Source organism: Acipenser ruthenus, chromosome 17 (assembly GCF_902713425.1).
Source record: "Acipenser ruthenus chromosome 17, fAciRut3.2 maternal haplotype, whole genome shotgun sequence".
NCBI classification, from domain to species: Eukaryota; Metazoa; Chordata; class Actinopteri; order Acipenseriformes; family Acipenseridae; genus Acipenser; species Acipenser ruthenus.
Window position 1 is genome coordinate 20,433,893 of NC_081205.1, and position 16,139 is coordinate 20,450,031.

Below are 16,139 nucleotides of genomic sequence, written 5' to 3' on the forward strand. Positions count from 1 at the left end.
CGTAAATGAAAACAGGGGCAGTCTATATGTAAAACTGTGATTACATTAGAGATAAACTAATGTATCCTGTAACAAAACTGCAATAGCGTATATGTTTTATATTAAAATATATCGCAAAAACGATTATAGATATATGCTACTTGAAAGAAAAAAGTACACCACCACAGAAAGCCAATTCTTACATTCGTGCATAACATGATAATTTATATAAAGTAATTCCTCATAGTTTGTAAGATCTGTACAGTGTAATACCACATTATATTTTAATGGTAAGATTGTGGAAAGCAGATCACTCTCTCTATCTGATCACAATGTTAAAAATGCCTGCACGCTTTTCCACTCGTGTGACGACATATTCATGTGACAGACATGGACCAATCAAAACGCGAGACTGTTATGCGGTTCCATCCCAAAAACCGGGGCTGTGTCATACCTCCCTATCATTGTTCGTGGTGCTTGTTCCATAGATATATAGAATCACTAGATAGTAGTACCCAGACAGCCAACCGCCATCTTGCCCGAGGGAAAACAGTTAAATTAAAGTAGGATTGGCTAAATTGTGGAGGAAAAAAAAAAGAATTATGGTAGTTGAATGTAAATGTATTCTTTAGGTTGAAACAATTTTACGCGGTGTACAATACCACTGTGCGATCGTGGAAGGTCAATGTATTAACGTTTTCTATACACAATGCAAACAATCTCAAAATTGGAAAATGTTTCAGAAATATATCAAACATGTAATATCTCATTGTCAATTTGTATCAACCGATAGGCACATGCGTAAATATTCGCACTCATTGGATTGTGGTTGTAAAGTTGTTTTGTTTTTTTTTTTCAATAAATAACATTACCTCCAGTACTATTATATTAATAATAACAAGTCATTAATTTACCAACGACTTGTAATGTATGTTAATACATATAAGAGAATCCGCTATTCCCAACCAATACAGCCGTATAAATAAATCATAACATAACACATTTATATAAATGTGTCTGAATTCATCACTGAATAAAACCTGAAGTCATGTTGCTAGGTTCGTTGTCGTAAAGACCGTTGCTAAGTAAATGACGCATTCACTTTGCTTGCTAGCGTTTTACGTTTTAGGATCTGCGCGCACTTTTCAAACACGATATCGTTTCCCGAATATGCTGGAGGGAACAGAAGTGGGAGTGAGCGCTAACAAAAGAAAATAAAAAATACAAAATTAAGAATACAAACTAAGGTATGCAGATGGTAGTCTTGTCTGTAAAGTTAAAATCTGTTTTTTTTTTTGCCAGTTCTCTGCTGCTGGAAAGTCTTCATTCCTAAAGCTGTGTGTTATCCTTTGTGTTTTGGAATACCGGTGAGACCCATCTAATTTAATTTTTCCATTGGGGACTGCTGAAGATCGATTTTTCTTGTTATTTCAATGGCATTATATACTTTAAGGTATAGTATTAAACCGCGTTGGCTTTAGTTCTAGGACAGGTGAAAGTAACATAAAAGTAAATAATATAATGCAAAATCATCTATTAACAACAAAACAAGCATACCTTAAACTGAAATTCAATTCACGGACAAAAAACAGCCTCCCTTAAATTGAAATTTAATTTAAGCTAGGGTGCGCAATGCCTTTATTTGAGATGTGTTCTTTTGCTCCACGGTTTATTTAAATACGGGTTATTTATTTTTTTAACTGTGCAAGCACATTTGTGTACTTGTGGCAGTTTTCCAGTTCTGCACAGAATCCCGCTCTGTGAGGGATGGCGCGTAGCGTCACGAAGCTCCACCCCAAAAAATCAGTGCAAATCCAGCACAGCCCAGCGCAGCTTTGAAAAGTAGCTGCCGCTGTGAACCAAAGAGACGGTGCAGAGATCACGATGATTCGTAAGGGTTAGGGATCGGTTTTAGGGCTGGGGTTATTTAAGGTTTGGGTTGGGATTCGGTTAGGGTAAGGATGGGTTGATATCGGAGAGTTGCCGAGCTCGGGAAGTGAAAAGTGGAAGTGCTTGGCAAATGCCCCTGAATCATCTGATGCCCTTAGGACAGTTTCTAGTGGCTATTCCTTCCCGCTGCAGCGACGCGCAGCAAGCTCAGCTTGATTTGGGATACGAGAACACACCCAAAATGTCAATCACTCCCCTCAGCCTCGCCCACTTCCATCAAGGAAATGGGGCTTGCTCTTTGCTGTCGTTCAGCCAATCACAGCTAACTTTAGTTAGAACCCAAAAGTGACATTCAACACAAGAGTTCTGGTTAGGGGTTCAGAGCTTTACAGCACAGGTGTGGAAAAAGTATTAAAACGTGTTACTTGAGTAAAAATACTGTTACTTGGGGAAAACATGTAATTAAGTAAAAGTATCCTTCCAGACAACTACTTGAGTAAAAGTATAATATCTTAAGAGTACTGTATCAGAAGTAAAAAGTAGCCGCACTTAAATTCTACCCATGGAAATGCGCCTGGAAAAAACAAACTGATATTAGCTGGCTGTACAAATATGCACTCAAATCCTATTTAAAAAAAAAAAGTTTTATATAACAAACACTAAATATAACAGGGTAGCAACATCTGAATGTAGGTGGAATATTTTAATTAAATACGGTGCTGTATTAAATTGTTATTTACATCGCAACTGGAAGTAGGCTACAGGGTCCACCGCTTGGATTAGGCTAAACCAAAGAGCCTGAACAGATCGCGGATGTTTTTTGAGAAAACCACATTACACATGGAATACTGAGGTAAACGCTTAGCAACAAAAATTAGTTCTTCATAAAATCAGGATAAAACTATTAGAAAAACATAATTTTTTAAATTTTGTTTAACGTATCCATATTCTAATACCATCTGAACCTTCTCGCCTTCGGCTTCGGCACGTAACTACACGAAGCGGGCATTACCACACGATTAAGCCCGCTCCTTGGGGCTCAAATGCTTAATTTAAATCTCAAATCAGAAATTTAAATTGTAGTCACAACCTTTATCCATAAATTAAACACAATTCATAAAACAATTCTAGTATCAAATGTTAAAAATGTGAAATCTTGTTTTGAAGCTGCTTGTAGATTCCTGTTACTCTTCTAAACTACTAATGCATCCTCCGCGGCTAAACGCTGTGTTTGCTGATTGGTTATTTTAAAAATCAAAGCCCTCATAATGTGCGCTAATATACTGGAAAAGAAGGGGGTGTGTGTATATTTCACAACATAGCCTGTGAATGCCTACTTATGCCACTCTGCAATCTGCTTTATGTTGAAGATAAATATTTAAGCTTTAAAATGATACCCAACTAGAGGTGGCACATCCAGACTGTGATTTTCCCCTTAGAATGTGAGCTAATATTCAATATGTAAGTGCGAATAAGTAACTAACTTCAGCCCTCGAATCGGGAATAACTAATTTCAGCCCGGTTCTTCTGTAAAGCTCGGAACCCCCATCCAGAACTCGTCTGTTCCAACTAAAGTTAGCTGTGATTGGCTGAACGTGTCGGCAGAGCGCAAACCCCGAAGTGGGCGAGGCTGAGGGTAATGATTGACACTCTTTGCTTGCACAGTTTAAATAAAACAGATTTAAATAAACGGCGGAGCAAAAGTTTACAGCTCAAATAATGTTCTTTCACACCCTAGCGTAAATTGAATTTCAATTTAAGGGAAGCTGTTTTTTTTGTCCTTGAGTAAATTTAATTTCAATGTAAGGTATGCTATTTTTTGTCCTTGAGTAAATTGAATTTCAATTTAAAGTATGCTGTTTTGTTGTTAATAGATGAGTTTGCATTATATTATTTACTTTTTGTTACTGTCACCTCTCATATGGTTCAGTGTATAAATTGGTTTAAATACTGCCAATACTTAAAAACACTGACTATTTTGCTGGATTACAAAGCATCTAGTATATCTATTTCTTTCTCTTGTAAATTATTATATAATTAAATATTCTTTGAGGTTTTGATACATTTTCTATTTAAATTTGCTATTAATTAGCGCTTAATTTTCAGCGAGGTTTTTTAGTTATTTTTATATAAAAATAACTAAGAATTAATTTGGCGCTTAGTGCTAATTGTTATAGTATATAATAACGTAAAGCAACAATAAAATGCTAATGAAGAGAAAATAAGATTACAATTAAATAACCATTTTAGATTACGTTTATTTACAGTGTTACAGATTTTAAAATGTTTTTTCATTTGTCATTTTTCTTAAGCGCTAGAGTAGAGCTCATTGAAATACTGTTACAGCTGGTTTCACAGATCCTAATTTGCACTACTCTTGGACTACCTAATGTTATTTAAGGAAAGGTAATCCAAGACTAGTGCAAATCAATGAAAACTGCCAATAAAGGTTTAATGAAAAATGCATCAATACCCTACCAAAGCAATGTGCACACCATGTCAAATAATACTAATTACCACAACCTGCATTTTTCAAAAATGGGAAACAAGGAAACCATTTTTTTTCTCTCTACAGGATGGTTTCAAAAAACAATTTTGCCCCTGTGTGGGTGGAGACTGATTACCCTGACCAGGTGATAGACGTTGGAGAAGTAACACTTGGGGAGGACTGCAGGAACAAAATGTCAGATGCAAGCAAAAGAAAAGCTGAAAAAAACACACTTGTGCAAGTTGCATGTGCTTTGCTAAACTCAGGTGGAGGAATTATAGTTGCAAAGAGTAAAAATAAAGATTACAATTATACAACGGATGGAATAGGTCTAGATCTAGAACTAGGATTTGGAGACCTTGTTAAGCCCTCCTTAATACAGGACCACTTTTCCTTTTTGCAGCAGGGAATTGGTCTCTTAATCTTTGTGAAAACCTGGTGCGCTGGACTTGCTAATGATGAAAGCACCAATGCAAGGATCTGCAGTGCAGAATCTCACCTTTACAAAAGGAGTGGAACTTCAGCAATACAGATAGCACCCACTGAGGCTGCAGAACTCCTGCAGAAGAAAAAAAAGGAGACAAAGAAAAATAGAGACAGGCAGGAGGAACCTCCTGCAAAGAGGCCACTCCTTTCCAGCTCCAATCAGAATATTGAAATGCCAAATCCAGTAAAATTGTTTTGCAGTAAGGAATATGTTAGGCTTGGGGAAACTTTAGGTTTTGGTGAAGATATGCATGTAGAATTTAAAAGCTTTGAAAAAGAAACGTCAGTTAAGAAGCGTCTGTCGGACACCCTGCCCAAATATATATCAGCATTTGCAAATACAGATGGAGGCTTTTTACTTATTGGCGTAAACGATAAAACAAAGAAGGTAGTGGGATGTGGCAAAGATGAAAACCCAAGTGACATTGAAAACGAAGTGGACAAGGCATTCCGAAAAGTGATCCCTGTTCACTGTGCTCACTGTGAAAAACAGGAGAATTGTAAATATTCCCTTAAAATCATAAATGTTTTAGGTGAATCTGATGTTCATTGTGGCTTTATACTGGCTCTAGAGATAAACAAATTCTGTTGTGTGGTTTTTTCTGAAAATCCGGATTCCTGGAAGATGGATGGAAAAAACATAAAGAGCTTGGAAGCTGGAGAATGGTTAGAAATGATGACCGGTACTGATCCAGGTAAAACATTAATAAAGAATTAAAGTTAAGCATAAAGGGAGCTTAAATGCTATTATAAATTCACCTGTCATTGTTTGCAGATTATAAACGCTTTGACATATTGGTTTCGCATTGGGCACACAATTGTATTCTATGATTCTCTAAGTTCATTTGGATTGTGGGTATTATACAAGAAAAAATAACCCTCATAGCTGGTCATTTTACAGAGCTGCTACTGCTGCACTGTCACAGACATTGAGAGACTGAGTTACTGACTTCATGCAATATTTGTAAGATTATAGAAACAATGCATGCTTAATATATTAAAGATATTGATCTTAACTAAGAATCACAGAATACAGCAGTGTACCAATGTCAATCAATATTGTTTTAATTCATAATATTTTTTATTTACAGTTTGACATTCCAGAATCTGTTTTACTGTTGTAAAAGAAGCCATCCATAGTTAAAAAAAAATGTCTTGTGAACATCATGCTGTGTTTTATTCCTAAAAACAGATTTAAAAACTAAAAAATGCTGATTGAAAGTGCCCAATTTCTTCACATTTTGTACACCACTGAATTCTATGATTTTTCTCAGTGAAGTATCATAATCTGTGTTGTGCAGTGAAAAGTAACCATTTGAAATTGCTTTGCCATACCAATGATACAGTTGTGATGTAAATCACAGTTTAGTTCAATGGACTTCTACCTTTGAAATTCACTACTATTACAGCACTGTTGTAACCACTGGGGGCAGTCTTGATGTGTTCATTTTAAAAAAGAAAAAAAAAAAATCTGTTTTCCACACCTGATTTAATTGGTCATTATTAGTCTAAATGCTCATGTGCCTAATTTAAATAACATACTCTATAATTCTTTCATTAGTGATTGATCAGCTTTGTCAGGGTTTTGAAAAGGAGCTGAGCATGTCTGCTGCACCACCCCAATGTAAACCAGTGTACGGATTGAAAGGAAGTGCCAGATTGGATGCCCTGCAGAATACACTGTTCCCAGGTACTGTCCCCCTTCTCTGATGCTTCTCTCTGAATCTAGATTCCACCCCTAGGAGGTATTTCAGAAATAAAATAATGGTTGGTTGTTATAATCATAACTAAATATGTTTACTGTCTGGTGTTTAACAGAGACTTGAGTCAAACATGAGGAAACCTTTCCACTTAGCGAAGTAGCCTGGATTCTCTTTCCTAGGGAAACCACGTTCCTCAGGGCTTTCAAGGGGGTGTGGCTTCAATAGTTAACAATGCGCTCTCTCGTTTGAACACCTTATGATCACTTTTTTGTCTTCACCATGAACTCTGAAACACAATCTTCTCACTGAGATTTTTTGGTCACTTTTTTTCTTTCGAGCACACAATACTCATGGGTGATTTCAACATTCACATTGAGTGTTCTACTGCACCTCTCACAAAAGAGTTTCTAGTATGGATGGATTCTTTTGACTTCCCTCAAATGGTATGCTCTCTTACACATGTAATTTGAATGTCATGGTCTAGAGCTGTCTAATCTTATTGTGACTGACATGGCAATCTGATCACTGAATGATTGCTGTTCCTCTCCCTCCATATTTTTTACTGTCAAATGGTACTTTTTTTTCTTTCTTTTTGCAGTGCAAACTGATGGTATAAATGGTCGACCAGAGACTCTTTGCACAGAAATGTTTGCAAAGTATCCAAACCTCGAAAACATCATGAAGCCAGAAGGAGTCAGAGGCGTCCTGATCATGTCCCGCAGCTGGGCCGTCGACCTTGACCAGGAGAAGAATGATGAAGTTGTGTTTGATGCCTTACTGATCTCTGAAAATAGTCCCCCAACCCTGTACACAGTCGTACAGGAAAGCAAACCAGATTTGTGGAAGCATGCCAGATTAACAGCTTTTCAGTTGAAGCAGAAGCTTGTGAATCTTGGAGGATATCCAGGAATGATCTGTGTCATACCAAAAGTCCTTGAGTGTCACTCGGGAGCTTTAATTCCGAGGGAAATTCGGCACTCTGATTTCAATTTAGATGTTTGTTACCCAGATAGTTATGGTTCTCCAGATATTGAAGCCTTGCTCCGTTCCTTGGTGATTGTTTTGTTGAGTTTCAGATCCTGTGTGAGTGACCAGCTTGGTTGTGAGTTCCTGAATCTGCTCACAGCAGAGCAGTTTGATATTCTTCATTCAAAGTACTACTTCAAGAATTTCAGAAAAGTGTTTGTTCATGGTTTACCTGGAACTGGGAAGACAGTTATAGCAGCACAGCTCATGAGAAAAATCAAGATCACACTGCACTGCAAAACTGAAGAGATTCTTTATATATGTGAGAATCAGCCTCTAAGACGTTTCATGGAGTAAGTACATAAATGGGAGACTGGGACGTTGGGCCACAGAGAATATGGAAGAGGCTTGAGTTTGTCAGATAAAATAACACAATAAATATAAAACCACTTTAGTCACTGATTTGTTTGATGATGAACTTGATTATTCCTTCTTTTTTCAGGAAACAGGACATCAGTCAGTGTGTAACAAGGTTGACATTTATGAGAGAGGACTTCTCCATGGTGAAGCACATTGTAGTGGATGAAGCCCAGAATTTCCGTAAAGATGAAGATGACAAAGACTGGTACAAAAAGGCAAAAAAAATCTCAAAGAACGGTGTGTTCTGGATCTTCCTCGACTACTTTCAGACAAGTCATACAGAGTATAATAGCCTGCCCCAGTTTGAGGACCAAAATCCTATAGTGTGTCTAACTGTGGGTGTCCGAAATGGCAGCAGCATACATGATTTTATCATCCAGAAAATGAGAAATATTGTAAGTAGTTGGTTCTCTGAAAGAGAAGTCAGAATGAAGGATCATATGGAAGAATTGTGTAATAATGCTAATTGTGCCCACACATTTTCAGGCAAATTTAAAACTCTCAAAAAAACCCAAAGTGAAATCATTGATTTTGTGATTCTGACAATACAAACACTTTTTAGTCAAGGTCACAGTTGTAAGGATATTGCGATTCTCTGCTGTACAAAGGAGGAATGTGTAAAGTACTATTCACCTTTGCTTTTACAGTTGAGAAAAAAAAAGAAGGTGAATTTTGCTCAAGCAGATGACACAGATAAAAACTCCATTGTTTTTGACAGCATACGCAGGTTCTCCGGTCTTGAAAGAAACATAGTGTTTGTTATGAACCCAGTTGTACATAAGTACCAACAGGAGATTGGGGAGAATCTGTTGCTTTCTGCTGCCTCTCGGGCACGTACACAGCTATATGTGTTATACGAAAAGCAATAAGCTCTAGATGTAGACAGTGATGTAGCCTCTTAAGATTTGGGTGGTCATTCAAACATGTGCTACCACTGGGAAAAGGGAATAGTCATTTTCCCTGACTGATTCTCTTGAAGTGTTCAGTTAACCAATTCCTTTACATTATGCCCCTGGGGATGCATATCTACTTTTTAAAGTTTAACGTGATAATTATGTATTTTATGCTGTAAACATCTCATGTATATTTCAGTGGTTATTAATCTATGTACATTGCTTCAGCTTCTTGGAAAACAAGGGAATTGAGCCCTTTTTTCTTAGATGGACTGGCAAAGAACTTAATTTCAATAAAGTCAAGCGTAATACAAAATAATCTTTGATAGTGTAGGTGTCCTGGTTTAGTCCGGTTTCAAGAGGTCAATGCTATAATTGTATATTAAGTGTCTAATTAAGTTATGAAGTTCCATCATAAAACGAGAGCAGAGCTGACCTTTGTTTGCCTTTGTGTAGAAAACTGAAATCTTCACATGTTTGTCTTTTTAAATGTTTAAAATTGTATGTTGTGAGTGATGCATGATAAAACTGTAGACCGTCAGGTGGCTCCCGAGTGGCGCATCCAGTAAAGGCGCTCCGCGTGGAGTGCAGGATGCGCTCTATAGTCTGGACGTCGCGAGTTCAAGTACAGGCTATTCCACAGCCGACCGAGGACGGGAGCTTCCAAGGGGCTGGGGGAGGGAGGGTTAGATCGGCCAGGGTGTCCTCGGCTCACCACGCACCAGCGACCCCTGTAGTCTGGCTGGGCACTTGCAGACTTACCTGTAAACTGCCCAGGAGCTGCTCCTCTGACGCTGTAGCTCTTGGGTGGCTGCATGGTGAGTCTGCAGTGTGAAAAAAAGCGGTCGGCTGACGGCACATACTTCGGAGGACAGCGTGTGTCGTCTTCGCCCTCCCGAGTCAGCGCAGGGGTGGCAGCGGTGAGCTGAGCCTAAAAATAATTGGGGAGAAAATAATAAAAAAAAATTGGCAACGACTAAATTGAAAAAAAAACAAAAAAAAAAAAACTGTAGACCGTCAATATTCAGCACGTCAAAGAGTTTATAATCAGCTCTTTATTAAAAAAAAAAAACTTTGAATCGCTGTGGCAAAGTGGTAATGACGTGCAGGTGAGTGCAGTGCAGAATAATCACACAGACAGACGTTGGTACAGGTGCAAGGGTGTTTATTTAATTTAATAAATGTCCAGAGCCTCAAGGCAAAACCTGTAAATAATAATGGTGCTGGAAGTGATACAGCGGCGTGTATCACTTCTAATTGTAATCCTACGGGTTTGACCCGCAACCCCAAAGTCCCGTTCAGACACCCACACTAAACACAAACACAAAGACAGTGCGTGATTCAAGTGCTAAAAGGTGCAAACACAAAGACAGTTCCGATAGTGAAAAAGGTGAGTGGTGAAGTCCGGGTTTTCGCTGGCCTGCGGCTGCAGCTCCGGATCGTGCTCAGTAATCTTTAGTGAGACAACAACACACAAGACACACAGTGTTAGGACACAGACACAAAAACACTCACGGTCGATTTCCACAATACAGGCTCCTTCTTAGTTATATGAGTTAACCATATGCAAAGGAACAGATCACTCAAGCCATGCCCCCTATTTATACCCTCGCCCATGACCCCGAGGTTAACGAGCACATCCGCTCCTCCAGTCCTCGGATGCCACGCCGCTTACCGTCTGGGTCACTGAGCTCGGGTGCCATAGCTCCACCCCCTTCCGAACTGACCGACTTCCATCTACCCTACGGAATAAATTGTCGTGCCATTTCATTAAGGGTACTCTGTTCCTTGTATACCGTGCTCTCACAAGTCGAAAGGGAGATCTAACACTAAGACTCATTCGATCTCTGTCACATATCCCACCGCTCAGAGTGGAGCCGAAGGAACACTCGGCTAAACCTACCTTTCCCATTACTCCCCCCTCCCGGGAAAAATAATCTGCATTTTGGTGGTCTTTCCCTGCACGGTGTACCATATGGTACATGAAGGGCTGCAATGCCAGATACCACCGAGTTATCCGGGCATTGCTGTCCTTCATTGTGCTTAACCACTTGAGTGGGGCGTGGTCAGTGACAAGATCAAATGAGTGTCCCAGCAGGTAGTATCTTAAAGAGTGAGTAGCCCATTTAATGGCCAAACACTCTTTTTCGACGACGGAGTAGTTGCGCTCCCGAGGGAGCATTTTTTTACTTATGTACAGAACAGGGTGTTCTACTCCGCCTACCATTTGAGACAGGACTGCACCCAAACCGACATCCGAAGCATCGGTGTGGAGGATGAATCTCTTAGTGAAGTCTGGCGTGATGAGAGCAGGGGCCTGGCAAAGTCTCTGCTTAACAGTATTAAACGCCCCCTGACATTCTTCTGACCATTTAATTGAATTTGGTGCGCTCTTTTTGGTGAGGTCAACTAAGGGATTAACCACTGTGGCATACTCGGGGATAAAGCGGCGGTAATAACCGGCTAACCCCAGTAGCGACCTCACTTGAGCCTTGGTTTTGGGGATTGCTGCGTCTACCAAGGCCTGGACCTTGGAGACAACGGGTTTCACCCTGCCATTCCCCATTACAAATCCCAAATATTGTGTTTCTTTTTTGGCAAACGCACATTTTCGCAAGTTAGCTGTCAGCCGGGCTGCCCTTAGAGACTGAAGGACGGCTGTGATCCTAGCCAAATGCTCTCGCCAGGTGGAGCTGTAAATGACCACATCATCAATATACGCTGCCGCATATTCACGATGTGGGTGTAAAACCTGGTCCATCAGTCTCTGGAAGGCAGCAGGCGCACCATGTAACCCAAACGGCATGGTTGTGAAATGAAACAGCCCCTCTGGTGTTGAAAATGCGGTTTTCTCTCTAGAACTACGAGTTAACAGGATCTGCCAATATCCCTTCGTCAGATCCAGAGTGGAGATGAACCTCGCCGTCCCCAGTCTATCTAGGAGTTCGTCGACCCGAGGCATGGGATACGCATCAAACTTGGCAATAGCGTTTACCTTGCGGAAATCAACGCAGAAGCGGTTGGTGCCGTCCTTTTTGGCCACTATCACAATTGGACTGCACCACTCGCTCCTGGAAGGCTCAATCACCCCAAGTTCGAGCATGTCCCATACCTCTTTGCGAACGCCACTCCGTCAATATAATGTCATATTCAGCAAGGTTAGTTCTACTGGGCGTGTTAGAAAAAACATCGCTAAATTCCTCAATTAACCTACGTAGTTCACGTTGCTGATCAGGAAGTAACTGTTCCCCCATCGAAATGTTCTTTGTGCTAGAGGGTTCTAGCTCGGGCCCTAAATCTTCCTCTATATTGCCTGGGGCTATGAATAACACCTCTCTTGCCTGCCAGGGCTTTAATAAATTTATGTGATAAATTTCTTTTTTGTTACGGCGATCGGGCTGTTTAATTTCGTAATTCACCTTTCCTATAGCCCGAATCACCTCATATGGCCCTTGCCATTTAGCACATAGTTTGGATTCCGATGAGGGAAGTAGCAGCATTACCTTGTCTCCAGGTCGAAAAGTTCGGATTAATGCATTTTGATTGTAATGCTGCTGTTGTCGATGCTGAGCCGATCTGAGATTGTCTTGGGCCAAACGACCGACCAAATCTAGGCGATCTCTTAGTAGGAGCACATGCTGCACTACATTTTTGGACGAGCCTTTGTGCTCCTCCCACCCCTCTCTCAACAGATCGAGAATGCCGCGAGGCTGTCGGCCGTACAAGAGCTCGAAGGGAGAGAACCCTGTCGAACTCTGCGGCACCTCTCTCACTGCAAAAAGGAGGTAGGGAAGAAGCGATGCCCAATGTTTTTGCTCTTGATTCACAAATCATCTCAGCATCGCCTTTAGAGTCTGATTAAAACGTTCCACCAAACCGTCCGTCTGTGGATGATAAACCGACATTCTGATGGGACGTATTTTTAGTAATTTATATACCTGCTGTAGCGTATTTGACAAGAAGTTAGTTCCATGATCAGTCAATATCTCGTTGGGGATCCCTACTCTTGCCATAATCTGCACTAGTTCTTTGGCTATCGCAGCAGCACTAGTGGACCTCAATGGAACTGCCTCTGGGTATCGCGTTGCGTAATCTACCACCACTAAGATATGCGTATACCCGGAGTCAGAAGGTAGCAAAGGGCCGACTATGTCCACTGCGATGCGTTCAAAGTGGGTGGAAATAATCGGCAGTGGGACCAAAGGGGCGGGGCGCACTCGACCCGGCGCTACTCGCTGGCAGTCTGGGCATGTGGCTACATATTTCGACACTTCCTTATAAAGACCTGGCCAAAAGAATCGAGCCAATATCCGTTCCCTTGTCTTGTCAACTCCGAGGTGCCCCGCAAAAGGGATATCATGCGCCAGCCTCATGACCTCCAGTCGACAAGACGGGGGAACCAATAATTGTGTTACAGGATGTCCTGTGCCCGCGGCCAGGTTTATCCTATATAGTAATTGCCCCTTGATAATGAAGTGTGGAAATACTAGTGCCCCAGCGCCTTCAACACCCTTACCTTCAATGGACCGGACCTGTCCCCAAATGTGCACCAGTGATGGGTCATTGTTCTGCTCCCACACTAGGTTCACATTTGAGTGCCACATGTCCGGTATATTGAGCGGGGCGGGAGTAACATCTGCCCTTGATGGCCCAGTAACCTCGCCCTCTCGGTCACACTGCGTTCCGACCCCCTTCGACTGACGTTTTTCACCGTTATAACAGGCTCCCACCAGCCCCCAGCCTTGTCTCATTAACGCTCCCTCCCATTTCCGCAGCCTTCTCTCTTTGTTTGTTTTTTTCAGCCGGAACAGGGAAGAGAACATTTCCGCTTGAAAGGGAAAAACATTACCAATCATTTCCCCTTCTACTTTTTCTGCCACATTTGCGTGTATGGCCGGGACTGCCCTTAATTTCAATAAATCTTTATAGTTGGGCCAGTCCCAACCCAGAATAACGGGATGTGGTAACCTTTCCGCTACCCCAACTACCAGGGAACGTTTAATCGGACCGACCGATAAATATGCTTTTACTGTGGGGTATGTTGCCGTGTCTCCATGGATACAGGAGATCGCCACCTGACCTTGTGGCTGCCACACCATACCGCCTAAGAGAGATGCTCTAATTAAGGTCTGACCACACCCTGTGTCCACTAATGCATGGGTTTTCACATTTCCAAAAATCACCTTAACAATACAAGGCCCCTCCCGACCATTTTTCCCTCGCTTACCCGCTTCAGATGCCAGATTACAGACGGCCACGTCACACTCCATCGCAGATGGGCATGACCTAGCCTGATGTCCCGGCTGGCGGCACCTAAAACAGGTAGGGGGAAAGGAGGGCACAGTATTAAATGGTCTGTCCCGCTGCTGGTATGGCAACGGGGCAGGGGCAGCACCTCTACCCCAGCTGGGGGCCAACCTTGGTCTCCATGAAGAGGAGGCAAGGTCGCCCATTGGGGTTGGTGCTCTCGGAGGTCGTTGAACCGGTCCTGGTGGTGGGGCTGGCGGAGCAGAGAGAGGAGGTGGGGCTCGGCCGCTCCGTTGAGGTAGCGGGGTGAGTAGCCCGGTCTGGGCGGATACCAGGGAGTCCTCGAAGTCCGCAGCGAGCTTGACTGCCTGTTCCAGGGTGTCGGGGTTGTGGCGCCGTATCCATCCTTGGGTCTCGGCGCCGACCACATGACAAAACTGCTCAATAACGATGGCCTCCCCCATCTGGGCAGTTGTTTTTAGCACCGGGGTGAGCCAGTGTATCATGTTGTCACAGAGCTTCTGCGCGACCACCCTGGGGCGTACGTTCGGGGACCTCCTGTACTCCCTGAACCTCACTCGGTGCGTTTCCTCCGTAATATTAAGACGGCGGAGAATAGCCAGCTTTACCAAGTCATATTGAGCGGCGTCGTCATCCCCCATCGCCTGGTAGGCTGCCTGCGCTTCCCCAATCAGGCAGGGTCCCAGCTGGCTTGCCCAGAACTGTCGGGGCCATGACGCGGTGGTAGCCAGCCGCTCAAATGCCACCAGGTATGCTTCTGGATCATCATCCGCCGTCATTTTATGCGTCCTGGCTTTGGGCGCTATGAAGCCGCGTTCCGCTGATGCTGTGGGAGGTATTGCCAGCCCGACCCTCTCGATCAGCGCAGTGTACCTCTCCTCTCTCCGTCTTTCCTCCACCTCCCGTCTGCTGTCCAGCTGCTCCAGCAGCGCCGACAGTGTTGCGTAGTCCATCCTTACTTCTGACAACCACGTGTGGCAAAGTGGTAATGACGTGCAGGTGAGTGCAGTGCAGAATAATCACACAGACAGACGTTGGTACAGGTGCAAGGGTGTTTATTTAATTTAATAAATGTCCAGAGCCTCAAGGCAAAACCTGTAAATAATAATGGTGCTGGAAGTGATACAGCGGCGTGTATCACTTCTAATTGTAATCCTACGGGTTTGACCGCGAACCCCAAAGTCCCGTTCACGCACCCACACTAAACACAAACACAAAGACAGTGCGTGATTCAAGTGCTAAAAGGTGCAAACACAAAGACAGTTCCGATAGTGAAAAAGGTGAGTGGTGAAGTCCGGGTTTTCGCTGGCCTGCGGCTGCAGCTCCGGATCGTGCTCAGTAATCTTTAGTGAGACAACAACACACAAGACACACAGTGTTAGGACACAGACACAAAAACACTCACGGTCGATTTCCACAATACGGGCTCCTTCTTGGTTATATGAGTTAACCATATGCAAAGGAACAGATCACTCAAGCCATGCCCCCTATTTATACCCTCGCCCATGACCCCGAGGTTAACGAGCGCATCCGCTCCAGTCCTCGGATGCCACGCCGCTTACCGTCTGGGTCACTGAGCTCGGGTGCCATAGCTCCGCCCCCTTCCGAACTGACCGACTTCCATCTACCCTACGGAATAAATTGTCGTGCCATTTCATTAAGGGTACTCTGTTCCTCGTACACCGTGCTCTCACAGGTCGAAAGGGAGATCTAACACTAAGACTCATTAGATCTCTGTCACAATCGCTTATATTTTTTTTGACATTTGCATTAAATAAAGGAAACAATTTTATGAACAATCAAAATGATACACAAATTTGCATTTGTTCAACAATTTAATTTCCATCTAGTAAATGAGCAGTACATCCTGTCAGTATCAACAGAGTAACCCGCAGGAGTCCCCAGTGTCTCCCTTGGTAAAAGCAGTGCAGTGGAGTGAAAGGTGAGTCACATGGGAGTGTGTGGTCAATAGAACCTGTATGATTATATCATGTAAAGTGATTCTGTTGACTTCTTGGGTTTGAATCTTGCAAAAAAAAAAAGATT

General features: G+C 42.5%; 1 protein-coding gene across 3 annotated transcripts; it reads left to right on the forward strand.

Moving 5' to 3' along the window:
- The first annotated feature begins 1,044 nt into the window (after nt 1–1,044).
- Nucleotides 1,045–9,417, forward strand: LOC117974166 (schlafen family member 13-like). Of its 3 annotated transcripts, none has more exons than XM_058990093.1 (5): nt 1,045–1,226; nt 4,445–5,538; nt 6,405–6,533; nt 7,145–7,865; nt 8,015–9,415. In XM_058990093.1, the coding sequence occupies exons 2-5, from the start codon at nt 4,446–4,448 to the stop codon at nt 8,799–8,801; spliced, it is 2,730 nt and encodes a 909-aa protein (XP_058846076.1). In that variant the 5' UTR covers nt 1,045–1,226; nt 4,445; the 3' UTR covers nt 8,802–9,415. The 3 variants fall into 3 exon arrangements, with proteins under 3 accessions (XP_058846076.1, XP_034784707.2, XP_058846077.1); XM_034928816.2 differs by lacking the exon at nt 1,045–1,226 and adding an exon at nt 1,236–1,432 and having other exon boundaries at nt 8,015–9,417; XM_058990094.1 differs by lacking the exon at nt 1,045–1,226 and adding an exon at nt 2,440–2,722 and having other exon boundaries at nt 8,015–9,417.
- The last annotated feature ends 6,722 nt before the right edge of the window (nt 9,418–16,139 follow it).